Source organism: Lepidochelys olivacea (genome assembly GCF_965140295.1).
Source record: "Lepidochelys olivacea isolate rLepOli2 genome assembly, chromosome: 7".
NCBI classification, from domain to species: Eukaryota; Metazoa; Chordata; order Testudines; family Cheloniidae; genus Lepidochelys; species Lepidochelys olivacea.
Genome location: NC_140417.1, coordinates 33149612 through 33168549, shown reverse-complemented (window position 1 = coordinate 33168549; position 18938 = coordinate 33149612). Strand labels below are relative to the sequence as shown.

The following is an 18938-nucleotide window of genomic DNA, read 5'->3' as shown; positions in this document are numbered from 1 at the left end:
GGGCTGTGTGGGCTGGTGTTTTACTGTAGGGTCTCCTGAAGCATGGCAGCTGTCCTCCCAGGTCAGTTACTGTAGGGTCTACCCAAAACACAGGGCAGTGCGGCATGCAGAATGGGTGCTGTGCCGGGCTGGGGTGTGTTTGTGTTTGGGAATGGGAGGGCTCTGGGCTTGGGAGGCTGCCCCCCAGCAGGCTGGTGTGCTCCACGGAGGAGAGTTTGGGGTTGGATGAGTAGGGGTGTAGATAGCACCCGTTTTGCAAGCAGACCCAGGAGTCCCCAAGCAAGGGGGGAATCCAGCCAGTTGCTCCCTGCTCCTTTCCCACAATCCCCCTGGCAGCTGGCTGGCTGAGTGCCGCAGTAAATGATGGGCAACGGAGAGGGGTTGGCAGTTGTGGGGTTCCCAGGGCCTGAGGGGAGCCGTGGGTGCGTGTGTGTGTGTGTCTGGGAGCTTTGGGGGACTCAGGGGACCTGTGAGGGGAAGCCTCTTGCCTGCATTTTCCCTGCCCCCTCCCCCCAACTCGCTGGGTGAGGCTTGTCCCCGAGCAGCCATCTCAAGACACCAGCTCAGAGACTGTGCTCCCCTCTAACGTGCTCTCTATCGCCCCCATTGCAGAGACCCTGCTCCAGCGCACCCCACATCCACTCACGGAGACCATGCTGCCTACCCCATCACAATCCACCCCCATGGAGGCCATGCCCCCCACTCCATTGCAAGAGCAGGCTTAGAGCAGGGAGGGGGCTGGGAGCCAGAACTCCTGGGTTCTAGCCTCAGCTCTGGGAGGGGCGTGGCTGTTGCTAGTTGGTGGAGCAGGTTGTGTTTCAGGGTGGGGACTGGGCACTCTGGGGGCTGCTTCCCTGGAGTGTGATTGTGCCCGTGTCATGAGCAGGGGGATGTGTGGGAGGGGAATGGGGGCTCCACTGGGCCCCCCTCTAGTGGAGCCTGGATGCAGTGTGTGTGTGGGAGGGGAATGGGACTAACTCTTTGGGGGGGGACGGTGTGTGTGTGTCCCTGCTTGTATCTCCCCTTCCCCCGCTTGTATTCTGCTGCTGTGTCTTCGCACAGCGCCAGTGTGGAATTAGTGTGTGTGGGCGTTTGTGTGTCAGTCTGCTCTTGTCTCTTGCCACCATTTTGTCCCTTGGTGGCCTAATGGGGAGAGGGTGACTGGCCGTGTGTGTGTGTGACTGGCTGTCTCCCTGGAGTTGTGTAGGGGCGCAGCTGTGTGTGTGTGTCTTTTGGAGGGGTTACAGGTGGTGTGCGTGAGCTGACGTTGTGTGTTTGTGGGGGTACAGACTCTGTGTGTGTGTGTGTGTGTGTGTTTGTTTGTGAGTGTCCTGGCACCCCCTGATGCTGTGTGCTGCAGTGCGGGGGACGGACAGGCGTCTGTGCTGGGGAGATAAGATTTAGCAGCATGGTGACTTGATGTCATGTCTGCTTAGAACAGGAATCACCGAAGAGAGGGTGGGGACTTGGGTGCTGCAGCCTCCCCCTCCCACTGGGTGAAGAGGCAGGGGGCATCATGGAGGGGGTGAGATACGTTACATGGGAGGCACTTGGTTTCCACAGACAAGAGTATGGGCACAGCAGCCTGGGTATTGTGTGCGCGGTGGACATGGGGGGCTGCACACATATAGTCAGTGCACACAGACACTCGCCTCCCATGCGTTGTGTGGGTATAGAATAGGTGTGCAAATGTGCCATGTGGAATATAGCCCTCCTGCGTGTTTTCTGTGCATTTCCCCATGTTTGTGGGTGAATGTTTTGCATGGAATGTGCCATGTGTTTGGCTTGGGTGGCACATGTCTGCGTGTAAGAATGTTGGATGCATGATGTGCTTCCTGAGTATTGTGTGTGTGTGTGTGTGTATGTGTGAGCATACCATGTGGAACATGAACCTCTGGTGGTTTCTGTGTGTGCAGAGTATGGCTGTGGGTGACAGTGTTGGAGCACCCCCCTTCCTGTGTTCCCCATGTGTGGGGTGAGAACATGCATACAGTTGTGTTCTGCTTAGCCACACATGGACCCATACAAAGCACATGCCACCTGTGGAGCCTGCATATGTCTGCAGGGGAAACGAGATGCCCATCTCCTCTGCATGTATTGTGTTTGGAGTAGGTGCTGCCCATGAGGGTGTGTGTGCTTCTATGTTCATGTCTGTGTGAGTGCATGTATGTTGCCTGTCTTTTGAACCCACACCACCTGTGTGCAGAGTCTGTACGATAGGCCCCACCTTTCCCTTGCATGTGCAGAGAAAGCAGTCCTGTGCATCCTTTGGCCCGTACATCATTGGCGTGAAAGATGTGCACATGGTCACATGGGTGTGCAAACACACCTCTGCCTCCTCTGGCTTCTTGCACCTCCCATCCATGCCCCACAACCCCCCACCCCTCCCACACAATGAACTTTCCTTTCCTGGCTCTCCCCATTTGAAGGCTGGGGCAGACAGCTGCAGCCCCCACCCCATTAGTCCATGACTCCCAGTACCCCTGCCCTTATTCCCCCCAGCATCCAAACTCATGAGGGCCAATGGCCTTGTGTTATGCTAATAAAAGGGGCCATTGGAACCAATTGAGTATTGATATGCAAATGAGGGAGATTGGAACCAATGAGCTCATGTTATGCAAATACCTGAATTGTGATTTGCATTATTTGGGGCCCTGCACTGTTATTAATCTCCCGGGCAGCAGCTCCATGCCGATTACGGGCCTGTCATTAACTGACATGATCCGAGACAAAGCAGGGCATGTTATCTGGGCGCCCGGGCCAGGCCAGTGGACAGGGCCATTAATCACCCCCCACCCCAGACTGCTCTGGGCAAGCACAGGCTCTCGTGTGCATGAGTGAGTGGGCATGTGTAGCGTGCACACATGTGTGAGTGCATGATGTTGTGAAGGATCGGGTCAGGGTGTGAGGGGACCTACCCAAGTGTGTGCATGTGGCATACATATGTGTGTGAATGGGTGTGTAAGGGCACAAGGGAGGATGTAAGGGTGTGAGCGTCACAGGGTTTAAGGCCAGGAGGAACCACCTGATCTGTATAGCACAGGCCAGCACCCATATACCAAACCCAGCACCTGCAATGAAACCAAAGCCCACGGGAGACTAGACAGTGATGTGCCACAGGCAGAGAAGAGGAGGGACCAGAGGGCGCTATGGCCTGAGGCCAATGAAGTGAGAAATACCCAGGTGATCTTGGTGATCGACCAGCGCCCACACACTGCAGAGGAAGGCAACCCTTCTCCCCCCACCCCCAAGGTCCCTGCCAATCTAACTTGGGTAAAATTCCTTCCTGACCCCACATGGGCCACCAGCTAGAGCCTGAGCATGTGAGCAAGAGCCAGCCAACACCTGGGCAGAGAATGCTCAGTGCCACCTCAGAGTCCTGGCCCTCCCGCCCAATGTCCCGTCTCCAGCCACGTGCAAGGCTGTGCGGCATACTCAACAGTGCCTGTGTCACGCCGTGACTGCAACGGTAGGCGTGCGTGCTGCAGATGGTGAATGTCGGGGCAGGTGCAAGCCCATGTAGGAGCATGTTGTACATGTACCAGAATGTCCTGGTGTGTGTGTGTGTGTGTGTGTGAGAGATACCCCAGTATGTCACCATGTTCTGTTGTTTGTGTGTTTGGCATGTGTTGGCATGTTGGAATGTGTGTGTGGCGTGTGCCCATATGTGATTGTGTGTTTGTGTCTATAGGCTAGGCAGGTGCACCTACATGAGAGGTGTGTAGTGTGTGTGTGTCTGCATGGGGCGTGAAGGTAGGAGTGTGCATGCAAGGGAGGGTCTGTGTAAAGTGACTGTGTGAGGGAGGGTCATGTGGCATGTGTGCAGGGGAGGCCTGTGTAAAGTGAGTGTGCATGTGAGGGCCTGTGCGGTGAGTGTCAGGAGGGCACAGGTGCTGGGGGGCTGGCAGCGTTGGCTGTCTGTGCTCACACAGCTGTGAGCAGTTGCCAGTAAGGAGGCTGGGGTGGGACCCCGGCGGACGCTGGGTATGATTTATAGCCTCCCAACTGCCAGAAGCTGCTGCATAATAGAGCTGGGGTCTCCTGGTTAGTGTGGGGGGAGGGTGGCTGGGAGAGCAGGGCTGCAGGTCAGGATTGTGGGGCACCAGCTTCATCCTTCCTTCCGTGGTGCCAGTGGACACTGTCCTCCCCCCATGGCTTTCTCTCCAGAGGGCCCTCGTCCTGCCAGGGTATTGGGGGGAGGCTGTAGTGTTGGAACAATATGGCCACCGCTGTCATGCCTGAGGGATCCTTGGAGCTGGTCTCCATGGTGACGGGAGGAGAGCAGACAGCATCCTAATGTGCCAGGCCTGGGCCTGTGGAGGGGGGTGTTTGGGCCTGGTCTCAGCCTCCATGCAGTTTCCACCCCCCTCCTCCTTCCCCTCTCCAGTTCTCCCCCACACTGCAGCCCCTACATCTGCAGTGAAGCCTGCTGCAGCTCCCTGCCCACCTTCCCAAGCTCCCCGCACCTGTGGCCATTAACTCTTCACCCACTGTAGCCCTCACAGCCCCAAGATCCTGCTCCACACAGACTCCCCACGGCAGTGTGTCCCCAGTGTGCAATCTCGGGGAGTCAAGACTCTGTGGTTGCTGTCGGCTCACAGTAGCCAGGTGGCCAGTTGGGATGTCACTGAGCAGCACGGCCTACTGGAAATCAGGCTGATACCCAGCAGACTCGTTTCATGTCACCCTGTGGAAGATGGCGAAGGGATAGTGGCTTCATATCACCCCCACTGCCACCCCCAAGCCTACCACCCCTGCCTTGGATTGGAGCTGGGGCTTTCCAGAGGGGCCAGGCCCCATGTCCCATTTCCCACCCCGCTGAGCCAGGGATTAGGGCATGAGGATTCCTGGGTTCTGTCCCTGGCTCTGGGAGGGGAGCGGGGTGTAGTGGTTAGAGCAGGACTGCGTGAGATGGGAGCCAGGACTCCTGTCTTTGAAGGTCAAACTCTCCTGCCCCTGCAGGGTATAAGCCCTACAGGCTGCAAATGGTGCCTTTGGGCTGGGTAGAGGTGGTGAGGGATAAGGGGAAGCATGCGTCTTGGGGTGGGGCATCTGGGTGTGGGGCAGAGAGGGCTCCATGTCATTTGCATGAAATGGCCTGATGTCTTGGAAGCAGCTGCCTGGCGCGGGGAGAGGAGCGCACATGATGATTAATGACACGGGAGGCACTGGGGCGGGCGGGAGAGAAATATTAATGCCTCCTGCTCCTGCCTGCCCATCTTCATCCTTGCCCTCAGGGGAGGGGTGGGAGAAGAGCAGAAGGAGGGGCTGTTTCGGGAATTAGCTACCCTCTGCTCCTGGCTCCCCACACAGTGGCTCCGCACAGTTCCCTCCATGAGAGACAGAGGGTTGGGATGCTTGGCCTGATGGATCCCCTGTGATCTATCCCCCACACCTCAATCTATCAGGAGGCAGCATGGGGGCTGGGCAGAGTGGATCCCAGCACTTGATCCCAAGAGCTCTACCCCTCACACCCTGATCTCTCAGAAGGGAGCACGGAGCCTAGTCTGGGTGAGTCCCAGTGGTTGATCCCAAGGGATCTATCCCCCCAGTCTGTCAGAAGGCAGTGCAGGTCCTAGGCTGGGTGAATCCCAGCAGTTGACCCCCAGAGATCTATCCCCCACACCCTGATCTCTCAGGAGGGAGTGTGGAGGATGGGGTGGGTGGATCCCAACAGGGGATCCCAGGGGATCTTTATTCCCTCTTTGATCTATTGGAATGGAAGGTACCATAGGGGCTGGACCCAGGGGTCAATCCAAGGTGATCTATCCCCCCAATACAATGTATTGTTAGGTAGGGCAGAGGCTAGGCTTGTTGGATCCTAGCAGCTGATCCCAGGAGATCTGTTAATTGCCACATAATGATCTATCCGGAGGCAGCACATGATCTGGGCTGGGTGGATCCCAGCAGCTGGACCCCAGGGATCTACCCCCATGGTCTGTCAGGAGGTGGTATGAGGGCTGGGCTGGGTGGATCCAGCAGCTGATCCCCACATCCCAGTCTTCTGCACCACTGCAGACTGACATATGCAGCATGCAAAGCTGAGTTGCAGTGATCAGGCAGGAACCGGGCCGTAAGCAGGGGAATCTGCCCAAATGCCATGAGCCGTCCCGTTTCCTTTCCAACCCCCAACCTCCATAAGTAGCCAAAATCAGATGGGAAACCAGAGCGGCCATAGCAACGGGCATCTAAACCCTTGTTAGAAGTTAGGGTATGGCCCCCAATTCTGTCATGCAAGAGGGAGGGGATTGGGGTGTAGTGGGGTAGAGGAGGCAAGGCTTGGAGCCAGGACTCCTGGGTTCAGTTCCTGATTCTGGGAGCTGAATAGGGTCTGGTGGTTAGAGGGGCGTGATGGTTTGGGATTCAGGACTGCTGGGATTCACAGGGTCCCTGTCTACTCTAGCAGCCCCTGCTTCCCCAAGGAGGGACGAGCGATGGCCTGGGTTGGAGGAAACCATGTGGGGTTGCACCTGGCCTTACCCCTTGTTTGGAGTCTCCCACCCTGCAGGGTAAGCGATGGCTCTGAGGTATTGTAACTGCCCCACCATGCTGCCATGCATGAGGGTCGCATCTCTTCAATCAGTGTTTCCTTTCTCTCTGCGCTGGGGGGTGCCAGGCTGGGGTGGCAAAAATGCCCAGGAGCAGCAGGTGTCGGAGGTACAAGGGTGCTTGGCAGCGAAGCTGTTGATGTTGGTCTCTGCTGGTGCTGAGACAGCCACCTGTGTTCCTACGGGGTGACGCTGATTTGCCCCGGGGTGAGTGCGAGGGGAGCCAGCCCCAGTGAGTGCCATGGGGTTACTCCGGGTCTAGGCTGGGTGGGCAAGAGGGGAACCGGCACTGGTGGCTGCAGCGGAGTGACGCCTGATTTTCACTGTGTGTGTCGCTCCTCTGGCTTTGGCGGTGTTCCCGTGTCAGACTGGGGGAGGGGAAGAGCAATCAGCACTACTGCCTTCCCTGGAGTGACTCCTGGTTTACACCATGGTGACCAAAAGGGTAATTCTCTCCACTGACTTCTGTGGAGTGACTCCGTCCTGACTGACACCTGTACATAGCTCTTCTCATTGTGATGCAGTTAGCCCTGCTTCCAACTGGGCTGCGGTAGGGGAAAAGTCTCCCTACTGACTGCTGGGGAGTTCGTTCCTCCTGATTTACACCGGGGGCAGCTCCTTTTGCCTGACTGGGATCACTCCTGAGTCACTTGGGCGGTGCGAGAGGCCAGCCAGTCCCCAGCTAACCCTGGTGACCTCCCACCACTAACCCCCTTGCCTCCCAAAGCAGCAGTACACTCCAGCTCTTCCTGCAGGACCCTCCGGCACCAAAGGCAACATCGTCCCCTACATGCCTTCTCAGGCCTTGGTTTGTGTCTCTTTCTCCATTGTTATTTTTTCTTAATTTTATTGTTTAACTGGAAAAAAAAAGAAGCATTTCCCCGTCTCTCTGCCACAGAGGGGCCCCGAATGCTTTTTTTTTTTTTTTTAAGAGTCTAATAAAGACCCCTCACAGACTCTCTTCTGTCGTCCTCTTTCAATTTCAGTTCGATCTGTCCGGGCTTTTGAGTTCTCTCTCTCTTTTTCCTTCCCTTTCTTGTTTTTGTTCACTCTGTTTCGGCATCCGAACCCCTTTTCTCTCTCTCTCCCCCCACCCTTTTTCTCTCCCCCTGGGGCCTGGATGTCTGTCACAAGTTAAAAACAGCTTTTAAATTGTGGCAAAAAGATTAAACCCTCCTTTTTTCTGTGCGTTTATATGACTAGTCTTTTTTCTTTCTTTCTTTTTATCTTTTCCTCTCCCCTCAAGGTCCTGCTCATCTGACGTTAAACAGCCAAGGTATGACACTTTACCTTTGTTATTTTCACCCCAACGAACAGAAGTTTTAATTTCCACTCCTCCCTTCTGATCTTCCCACCATCCCTCCTTCATTTCTCTCTTCCGGTTATTTTTCTTCCCTCCCTCCCTCCCTCCCATCCGCTTGATTCATCTCTCGACTCGCGGTGGTTTCTGCCATGGTCCCAGATGTTTTGCTTGACCAGCCGTGTTGTACAGCCGGGTGGTAGAGAGTCAAGCATGTGCCAAAGCCAAAAGGATAAAACTAGATTTCCTGCACTGTGAAGCTGGGGCAAACAGCATGTGGCTCAGGGCGATGCTCTGATTGTTAGCAGCCGTGTCTATGGTGATGGCTGTGGGGGGATTTTGAAGGCAGGGGGTAGACCCCTCAGCCAAGAGGAAATCAGCATAGCTGTGTTGAAACCAGCTGAAGTGTGCTGATTTGCACTAGCCTGGGATCTGGGCCTCTGCTTTTTAACTGGTGTTTGCTTAACATTGCTTGTGCGCAGTTAGTGATGATTCACAAGGGTGCCTGTGTGTGGCACATAAGAGAAAATCGACCTTTGCACTGAGACAAGAGGTGTGCGTGTGTGTGTCCCAGCAGTAAAGACCTTTGCACTCAGACCCAGGGGTGTGCGTGTGTGTCCTGGAGCTATAGAGTCTTGCACTGATACACAAGGGTGTCTGTGAGTGTCCCGGCGGTATGGACCCTCACACTGAGACATGAGCGCATGTATGTGTTGACTGGTGCTATGGATCCTAGCAGTGAGACCTGAGGGGATGTGTGCGTGTCCTGGCAGTACAGACTCTTGTAGGGAGACACGTGTCCTGCGTGTATCCCTGTTGGTACAGACCCTCATGCTGAGACACACGGGGGTGTGTCTGAAGTGGTGGTACGGCCCGTGGCAGCGAAACACAGGGGCGTGCCTGTGTGTCCTGACTGTATAGAGCTTGAAATGACACATGAGGGTGTGTACGTGTTCTCGTGGTACAGACCCTCACACTGACACCCACGGACATGTGTGTGTCCCAGCGGAATGGACTCTTTCATTGAGACTCGAGGATGTGTGCATCTTGCCATGTTACGGACTCTCACATTCAGACAGGGGTGTACACGTGTGTGTCCTGGTGGTATGGACCCTCGAGATGCAAGGGTATGAGTATGTGCATCTTGGCGGAACGGAAGCTCACACTGACACACGTAGGGGTGTGTGTGTTCCTGTGTTACAGACCCTTGCACTGAGAAATGAGAGCATGGATATGTACCAGACTGTGGTATGGACCCTCACACTGAGACAGGGAATTGTTTGTGTGTGTTCTGGTTGTATGGACCCTTGAAATAAGGCATTAGTGTGTGTGTGTGTACTGCGGGTACGAACCCTCACACTGAGACACGAGGGTGTGCGTGTGTATCCCAGTGCTTCAGAACCTTGCACTGAGATGCGAGGGTATGCACGTGTGTCCCAGGGCATGAATGCTCCCACTGAGACGGAGGATTTGCGTGTGTGTCTCGGGGGTATGCACCATCCCACTGAGACAGGAGAGTGTGTCTTGGTGGTATGAACTCTCCCACTGAGACAGGAGGGTGTGTGTGTGTGGGGGGGTAGGAACCCTGACACTGAGACAGGAGGTTGTGCACATGTGTCTCGGGGGTATTAACTCTGCCAGTGAAAGTGGAGGGTGTGCTAGGGGGTATGAACCCTCTCACTAAGACAGGAGGGTGTTTGTGTGTGTGTCTATGTGTGTCTCAGGGGTATGACCACTCATACTGAGACAGGAGGGTGTGTGTGTGGGGGGGGGGGTATGAATGCTCAAACTGAGATAGGAGGTTGTGCACATGTGTCTTGGGAGTATTAACTCTGCCATTGAGACAGGAGGGTGTGCCTAGGGGGTATGAACCCTCTCAATGAGACAGGATGGTGTGTGTGTGTGTGTGTGTGTATATATATCCTGGGGGTATAAACCCTTACACTGAGACAGGAGGGGGGGTGTGTGTCTTGGGTGTATGAATGCTCACACTGAGACAGGAGGGTGTGCCTAGGGAGTCTGAACGTTCTCACTGAGACAGGAGGCGTATTGGTGTGTGTCCCAGGGTATGAACCCTGACACTGAGACAGGAGGGCGTGCGTGTGTGTGTCTCGAGGGTATAAAAGCTCACACTGAGATAGGAGGGGGTGTGTGTGTCTTGGGGTATGAACTCTCCCACTGAGACAGGATGGTGTGAATGTGTATGTATCTCAGGTGTATGAACGCTCACACAGAGACAGGAGGGTCTGTGTGTGTGTCTTTGAGGTATGAATGCTCACACTGCAAGAGGAGGGTCTTGGGGATATGAACGCTCACATTGAAATAGGGGTGTGTGTGTGTGTCTGTCTTGGGTGTATGCACCCTCCCACTGACACAGGCGGGGGTGCTTATGTGTCTCGGTGATATGAACCCTCTCACTGAGACAGGAGGATTTGTGTGTGTGTCTCTGGGGTATGAACCCTCTGAATGAGACAGGAGGGTGAGGGGGTGTCCCCGTGTCCCCGTGTCCTGGGGTATGAACGCTGACACTGAGACAGGAGGGTGTGCCTAGGGGTTATAAACCTTCTCACGGAGAGAGGATGGCATATGTGTGTGTGTGTGTCTCCTGGGGGTATAAACCCTGACACGAGACAGGAGGGGGTGCTTGTGTGCCTTGGAGGTATGAACCCTCTCAATGAGACAGGAGAGTGTGTGTGTGTGTGTGTGTGAGTATCCTGGGGGATTAAACCCTGACACGAGACAGGAGGGTGTGTGTCTGTCTTGGGTGTATGAACGCTCACACTGAGACAGGGTGTGCTTTTGTGTCGCTGGGGTATGAATTCTGATACTGAGACAGGAGTGTGTGCATTTGTGTCTCGGGGGTATGAACCCTCCCACTGAGACAGAAGGGTGTATGTTGGGTGTGTGTGTGTTGGATGTGTGTGTGCATGTGTCTCGGGTGTATGAATGCTCACACTGAGATAGGAGGGTGTGCCTAGGGGATATGAACTGTCTCACTGAGACAGGAGGGGGTGTGTTGTGTGTCTCGGGGGTATGACCACTCACACTGAGACAGGAGGGTGTGTGCGCGTGTCTTGGGACAATACACCCTCCCACTGAGACAGGAGGGTGTGCCTTGGAGGCATAAGCCTTCTCACTAAGAGAGGATGGCATGTGTGTGTGTGTGTGTGTGTCTTGGGGGTATGACACTGAGACAGGAGGGTGTGTGTGTGGGGGGGGGTTGTGTCTCAGGGGTATGAACCCTGACACTGAGACAGGAGGGGGTGCTCGTGTGACTTGCTGATATGAACCCTCTCACTGAGAGAGGAGGACATGTGTGTGTGTTTGTCTCGGGGGGAAGAACCCTCTCAATGAGACAGGAGGGTGTATGTGTGTGTGTGTCTGCTGACACTTAGACAGGAGGATGTGCGTTCATGTCGCGGGGGTATGAATTCTGATACTGAGACAGGCGTGTGTGCATGGGTGTCTCGGGGGTATTAACTCTCCCATTGAAAGGGGAGGGTGTGCCTCGGGGGTTTAAGCCTTCTCACTGAAAGAGGATGGCGTGTGTGTGTGTGTGTGTCTTGGTGATATGAACCCTCTCACTGAGACAGGAGGGTGTGTGTGTGTCTCTCAGGGGTATGAACACTGACAGTTAGACAGGAGGGTGTGCGTGTCTGTCTCAGGTGTATGAATGCTCACACTGAGACCCAAGGGTGTGCGTTTGTGTTGTGGGGGTATGAATTCTGATACTGAGACAGGAATGTGTGCGTTTGTGTCTCGGGGATATGAACCCTCCCACTGAGACAAGAGGTATGTATGAGTGCCTCAGGCATATTAAACCTCTCACTGAGCCAGGGGTGTGTGTGTGTGTGTTTCTTGGGTGTATGAATACTCCCACTGAGACAGAAGGTTGTGCACATTTTTCTTGGGGGTATTAACTCTGCCACTGAGAGAGGAGGGTGTGCCTAGGGGGTATGAACCCTCTCTCTGAGACAGGAGGGGGTGTGTTTGTGTGTGTCTGTGTCTCCAGGGCTATGAACCCTTTCACTGAGACAGGAGGATGTGTGTTTGTCTCGGGGATATGACTGCTCACACTGAGACAGGAGGGTGTGTCTATGGGTTACGAACCCTCTCAGTGAGACAGGAGGGTGTGTGTGTGTGTCCCGGGATGATGAACCCGCTAACTGAGACAGGAGGGTGTGCCCAGGGGGTATGAACCTTCTCACTGAGACAGGAGGGTGTGTGTGTGTGGGTGGGTGTGTGTGTGTGGGTGGGTGGGTGGGTGTGTGTGTCTCGGGAGCTATGAACCCTTTCACTGATACAGGAGGATGTGTGTTTGTTTTTGTGTCTCAGGGGTATGAACCCTCTCACTGAAACAGGAGGTGGTGTGTGTGTGAGAGAGAGAGAGTGTTTTTCAGGGCTGTGAACCATCTCACTGATATAGGAGAGTGTGTGTTTGTGTCCCCAGGGGTATGAACCCTGACACTGAGACAGGAGGGTGCGTGTGTGTGTCTCGGGAGTATGAACCCGGCAACTGAGACAGAAGTGTGTGGCTAGGGAGTCTGAACTTTCTCACTGAGACAGGAGGGTGTGTGTGTCTCGGGGGTATAAACTCTGACATTGAGACAGGAGGGTGTGTCTGTATGTCTTGGGGTTATGAACACTCACACTGCAAGAGGAGGGTCTTGGGTGTATGAACGCTCACATTGGGACAGGAGGGTGTGTGTGTGTGTCTCTTGGGAGTATGAACCTTCCAACTGAGACAGGAGGGCGTGCCTAGGCGATATGAACCCTCTCACTGAGATATAAGGGTGTGTGTATGTGTGTGTGTGTGTGTGTGTGGGTCTTGGAACCTTGACACTGAGACAGGAAGTTGTGTGTGTGACTCAGAGGTATGAACCCTCCCACTGAGACAGGAGGGTGTGGGTGTGTGTCTCGAGGGTATGAATGGTCACACAGAGACAGGAATTTGTGTGTGTGTCTCGGGGGTATGAACCCCCTCCCCCGAGACAGGAAGGTGTGTCTAGGGGGTCTGAACCTTTTCAGTGAGACAGGAGTGTGAGTGTGAGTGTGAGTGTGAGTGTGAGTGTGTGTGTGTGTGTGTGTGTGTTGGGGCCATGAACCTTGACACTGAGACAGGAGGGGGTGTGTATGTGTGTCTTGGGTGTATGAATGGTCACACTGAGACAGGTGTGTGTCTGTCTCGCGCGTATGAACTCTCTCCATGAGACAGGAGGATGTGTGTGTGTCTCTTGGGGGTATGAATGCTCACACTGAGACAGGAGGATGTGGGTTTGTGTCGCAGGGGTGTGAACTCTTACATTGAGACAGGAGGGTCTGTATGTGTGCCTTGGGGGTATAAAGGCTCACGCTGCGACAGAATGGTTTGAGTGTGTGTCTCTGGGGTATAAACCCTCACACTGAGATATCAGGGAATGTGTGCGTGTTCCGGGGGTATGCACCTTCTGTGACATTCCTCTGGTGTTATCTGGACTGGTGATCCGCTAGGTCACTCCAATCCTCGACTCTGGGAGCCAGTCTTACCCAACTCTGCTGTGAGAACACCCACTCCCGGTCATGTAAGCTGTTCCCAGCTATGTGAGTGAGCACTTTTGGCCAGCTCTCTGCTTGGATTGTGAAATTGAATGACACTAGCCAATATCTCTGGTCCCAGACGCAACTCTAGGAACCTCCGTCTTGCAGTGTCCAGTTTTGCCCGCTGAACGCTGCAAGCTTATATGAGTTTGTCAATTTAACAAAGAAATTGATATGTACTAGGCTTGTTATCCCAAGGGAAGTCTCACGCTCCAAACCAAACGCACTGCATCAGGTAGAATAAACAAACACATTTATTATCTGCAGAAGATAGACTTTAAGTGATCATAAGTCAAAAGCACAAGAAGTCAGATTTGGTCAAATGAAATAAATGCAAAATGCATTCTAAGCTGATCTTAACACGTTCAGTTCCCATACAAACTTATATGCTTCTCACCACAGGCTGGCTGGTTGAAACATAGAATATCAGGGTTGGAAGGGACCTCAGGAGGTCATCTAGCCAAGCCCCTGCTCAAAGCAGGACCAATCCCCGATCCCTAAATGGCCACCTCAAGGATTGAATTCACAACCCTGGGTTTAGCAGGCCAATGCTCAAACCACTGAGCTATCCCCTGCCCCCCCCCCTTCAGCCAGGCTCTCCCCTTTGATCAGCGCTTCAGTCACTTGGTGGTGGTGTCAGTGAATGGAGGTGGAAGAGAGAGGAAGACCATGGCAAATGTCTCTCCTTTTTATCATGTTCTTTCTTCCCTCTTGGCTTTGCCCCCCCCTTCAGGGTCAGGTGAACATTACCTCATCGCAGTCCCAAACTGACCAAGGGAAGGGAGGTGACTCCTCAAGAGTCCAACCAATCTTTTTTTGCTGCTTAGGCCAGTGTCCTTTGTTCCTGTGAGGCTAGGCTGGGTTTGTCCCATACATGTCCTGATGAGGTGTGAACTGCCCCTCTGGTTCCTGGAGAGTTTAGCCTGGGCTTGTTTTAAGCCATGAGGATACATTTACAGCCTCATAACTATATACATGAAATTAAAACCTATAACATTACTAGAACATTATTGTACCAAGAATGTTCAGTGCATCATGTGCCTTCCGAAGATACCCGACCTGACAAACTTTGCATTGGATACCACACAATCGTATTATAAGGATGAACATGGGGGCACAGGGTGTTCCCCCAAGATACAGAGTGTCACACCTTCCCACTGAGACAGGAAGGTGTGTGCATGTGTCTCGGGGGTATGAACGCTCACACTAAGACAGAAGGATGTGCATGTGTGTCTCAGGGTTATGCACCCTCACACTGAGACAGGAGGGTGGGGTGGATATGTCTCGGGGGTCTGAACCCTCACACTGTGGTAGCGTTCTTCCTAGCTTAGATGGACAGATGTGCTAGCTCTGCTTGAGCCAGTGTGCTAAACGTAGCAGCCTTTCAGGCCACCTGCCAGACTACAAACCTGCCCTGGGCAGCTAGCCTGAGCTGCTGTCCCCAGATACACTGTTTTTAGCAGGCTTGTTCTAGCAGAGCTACCATGTGTCTGACTACCCACCCTGGGAAGCACCCTCCCAGCTGCTGTGTACATGTACTGAGACGTACGTATGTGTGTGTGTGTGTGTGTGTATGTGTGTGAGACAGAGAGAGCAGTGTGAACCCTCATACTGACACACACAGGCATGCGTGTGTGTTCTGCTGGTACCAACCCTTGAAATGAGACACGAGGACATGTGTGAATGTCCCGGGGGCACGGACGCTTGCAGTGTGACACCAGGGCATGTTATGTGTCCCTGGCATAAAGACCTGGGAAATGAGAACTGAGCGGGGTATACATCTGTTCTGGCTGCATGGCTCCTACAGTGAGACAGGAGGGGCTGTATCTGGGAGGTATAGAGCCACTTACAGAGAAATGAAGTGTGTGTGTGTGTGTGTGTGTGTGTGACATGCACCCTTGCCATGAGCACAAGGGTCTGTACGTTTCCCAGTGGCATGGACCATCGCACTGAGACAGGAAGGGTCCATACTGACGGGACACTCCGAGCATTAAGACACAAGGGCATACACTTGACTGGATCAACAGGAAACACGCACACACTTCCTGTCTCAGTGAGAGGGTCGTACCACTGGAACACAATCATAAGCCCTCATGTCTGACTGTGAGTATACACACCACCAGGAGGCACACACACATCCTCATGTATCACTACAATAGCCCATACAGCCAGGATACACACACATGCCCTCATGTCTCAGTGCAAGTGTCCATATCACAGGGACACACATGCGTGCCCTCCTGTCTGAGTGTGAGAGTCTCTATCCCCAGGAACGACACGCACACCCTCATATCTCGTTCTGAGGGTCTGTACTGCCAGGAGACACATGCACTCCCTTGAGTCTCACTGTGACGGTCCATACAGCCAGGGAGTGTGCACACACCCTCACGTCAGTGAGATGATCCACATGGCCGGAAGACACATGCATGTCCATGTGTCTTAGTGCCAGGGTCCGTACCACCAGGACACATGTGCACACCCTCACGTCTCCATGAGAGAGTCTCTGCTGCTGGCACACGTATGTCCTCATGCATCAATGCGATGATCTGGGCAATTAGGACACACATGCACACCGAGTCTGAGTTCAATGGTTCATACTGCCAAGAGGGCGCATGTGTGTTCTGTCAATAGAAACGCTCACCATGAGACTCGAGGGCCAGTGTGTGTGTTCTGAATATGGGGACTGTTGATGTGAGACTTGAGGGCAAGTGTGTGTGTGTTCTGGATATATGAGAGCAAGTATGTGAGTGTGTTGTGACTATAAGGACTCTCGCTGCATGATACTGTAGCAAGTGTGTGTTCTGGCTATGGGAACCCTTGCCATGAGACAAGAAGGTGAGTGTGTGTGTGTGTGCGCGTGCACACGTGTGCTCAATATATGGACCCTTCATGTATGACAGGAGGGCGAGTGTGTGTGTCTTCTGGCCACAGGGACCTTTACCATGGGATTTGAAGGTGTGTGTGTGCGTGCTGTAAAACATGAGGGCGAATGTGTGTTCTCTATATATGGACCCTTTGTGTGAAACACGAGGGCAAGTGCATTTGTGTGTTCTAGCTATAGGGACCCTCGCCGCAAGAGAAGAGGGCGAGTGTGTGTGTGATTTGGCTATAGACGACTCTTGCCATGAGACATGTTTGTGTGTGTGTCTGTGTGTGTTCTAGCTATAGGGATCCTTGCCATGAGACACGAAGGTGAATGTGTTCTGGCTAGAGGAACCCTTTGTGTGCGACAGAAGGGCGAGTGTGCATGTGTGTTCTGGCTACAGGGACCCATGCTGGAAGAAATGAGGACTTGGGGGTGTGTGTGTGTGTGTGTGTGTGTGCATTCACATTCTAGCTATAGAGACCATCCCCACAAGAGAGTAGAGCGCGTGTGTATGTGTTCTGGCTATAGGGACCCTTGCCATGAGACTTGAGGGTGTACATTTGTGTCTAAGTGGCATGGACCCTTGCACTGAGATCCGAGGTTGTTTGTTCTGGATGTACTGACTCTCTCAGTGAGACATGGGGGTGTTCCTGTGTAACCTGGTCGTACGGACACTCTAAATGAGATGGAAGGCATGTGTGTGCGTCCTGGCGGTACAGACCCTCACACTCAGGAGGCTGTACATGAGTGACCTGGTGGTATAAGCCCATCATGCACAGGGACAGGGGGTATGTCTGCAGCCTGTGTATCCTGGCTGTATAGACTTTCACAGTGAGACATAAGAACGTATGTGTGTTTCCCAGTAGTATGTACACTCACGGACAGACACAAGGATGTGTGTGTGTGTTTGTGTGTGTCCTGGCAGTATGGCCCCGGCACTGAGACCTGAACACACATACCTGAGCTGTGTATGTTTCCTGTTAGTCCACCACTAGGACGGTTGTGATGGCATGCATGTGAATGTCCTGGCAGCCACAAGCGTGTGTGTTTGTGTTCTGGTGGTATAGACCCCGGCACTCAGACTTAAGGACATGCATTTGTGTCCCGGCAATGTGGATCTTCTCACTGACATGAGGGTGTGTGCGTGCACCCTGGCTGTATAGACAGTCACAGTTAGACTCAAGGGAGTGCATGTGTGTCCTGGCAGTATGAGCCCTCAAAATGAGATGTGAGGGTGTGCGTGTCATTCCTGGGGATAGAGAATCTCACACTCAGACAGGAGGGCACGCATGTGTGTCCATGTGATATGGACACTGAGATATGAGGACATGTGTGTGTATCCTGGCTGTATGGGCTATTATAGTGATACATGAGGATGTGTGTGTGTGTCCTGGTGGTGTGTATACTCACAGTCAGACATAGAATCATAGGACTTGAAGGGACCTTGAGAGGTCATCTAGTCCAGTCCCCTGCACTCATGGTAGGACTAAGTATTACCTAGACCATTCCTGACAGGCGTTTGTCAAACCTGCTCTTAAAAATCTCCAATGATGGAGATTCCACAACCTCCCTAGGCAATTTATTCCAGTGCTTAATCACCCTGACAGTTAGGAATTTTTTTCTGATGTCCAACCTAAACCGCCCTTGCTGCAATTTATGCCCATTGCTCCTTGTCCTATCCTCACAGGTTAAGAAAAACAATTTTTCTCCCTCCTCCTTGTAACCTTTTATGTCCTTGAAAACTGTTTATCATGTCCCCTCTCAGTCTTCTCTTCTCCAGACTAGACAAACCCAATTTTTTCAATCTTCCCTCATAGATCATGTTTTTTAGACGTTTGATCATTTTTGTTGCTCTTCTCAGGACTTTCTCCTTTTTGCCCACATCTTTCCTGAAATGTGGTGTCCAGAACTGGACACACTATTCCAGTTGAGGCCTAATCAGTGCGGAGTAGAGAGGAAGAATTACTTCTCGTGTCTCGCTTACAACACTCCTGCTAATACATCCCAGAATTATGTTTGCTTTTTTTGCAACAGCATTATGCTGTTGACTCTTATTTAGCTTGTGGTCCACTATGACCCCCAGATCCTTTCCGCAGTACTCCTTTCTAGGCAGTCATTTCCCATTTTGTATGTGTGCAATGATTGTTCCTTCCTACGTGGAGTACTTTGCATTTGTCCTTATTGAATTTCATCCTATTTACTTCAGACCATTTCTCCAGTTTGTCCAGATCATTTTGAATTATAATCCTATCCTCCAAAGCACTTGCAACCCCTCCCAGCTTGGAATCGTCCGCAAACTTGAGGGCCTACGCTTGTGTCCCAGTGGTATGAGCCTCTCACTGAGACAAGAGGGGTGTGTGTGTTTCCTGTTGATCCACTCACGTGTATGCCCTTGAGTCTTAATGCTCAGAGTGTCCAATCAGTATGGACCCTCACGCTGAGATACAAGAATGTGCATATGTGTCCTGGTGGTGTGGTCTCTTGCAGTGAGTTACGAGAGTGTCCGTGAGGCCTGGTGGTATGGACCCTTGCACTCAGGATGGGGTGTGTGTGTGTGTGTCCTAGCGGCACAGACCTTTACAGCGAAATACGAGGGGATGCATGTGTCTCCTGCTGGTATGGACCCTCGCAATCAGACAGGAAGGTA

At 53.1% G+C, this 18938-nt stretch overlaps 1 protein-coding gene across 17 annotated transcripts in view; it reads left to right on the top strand.

The window, feature by feature from the left end:
• Positions 1-18938, top strand: part of NRXN2 (neurexin 2) — a 249736-nt gene that overhangs the window by 19774 nt on the left and 211024 nt on the right. For 14 of the 17 annotated variants that reach the window (XM_084633518.1, XM_084633520.1, XM_084633517.1 and 11 more), the window contains exon 3: positions 7795-7824. The exons of the other annotated variants lie outside the window; for them this stretch is intronic. In XM_084633518.1, the coding sequence (XP_084489644.1) occupies positions 7795-7824 (30 nt within the window). The remainder of the gene's footprint in view (positions 1-7794; positions 7825-18938) is intronic. 17 annotated transcript variants of the gene reach the window in all.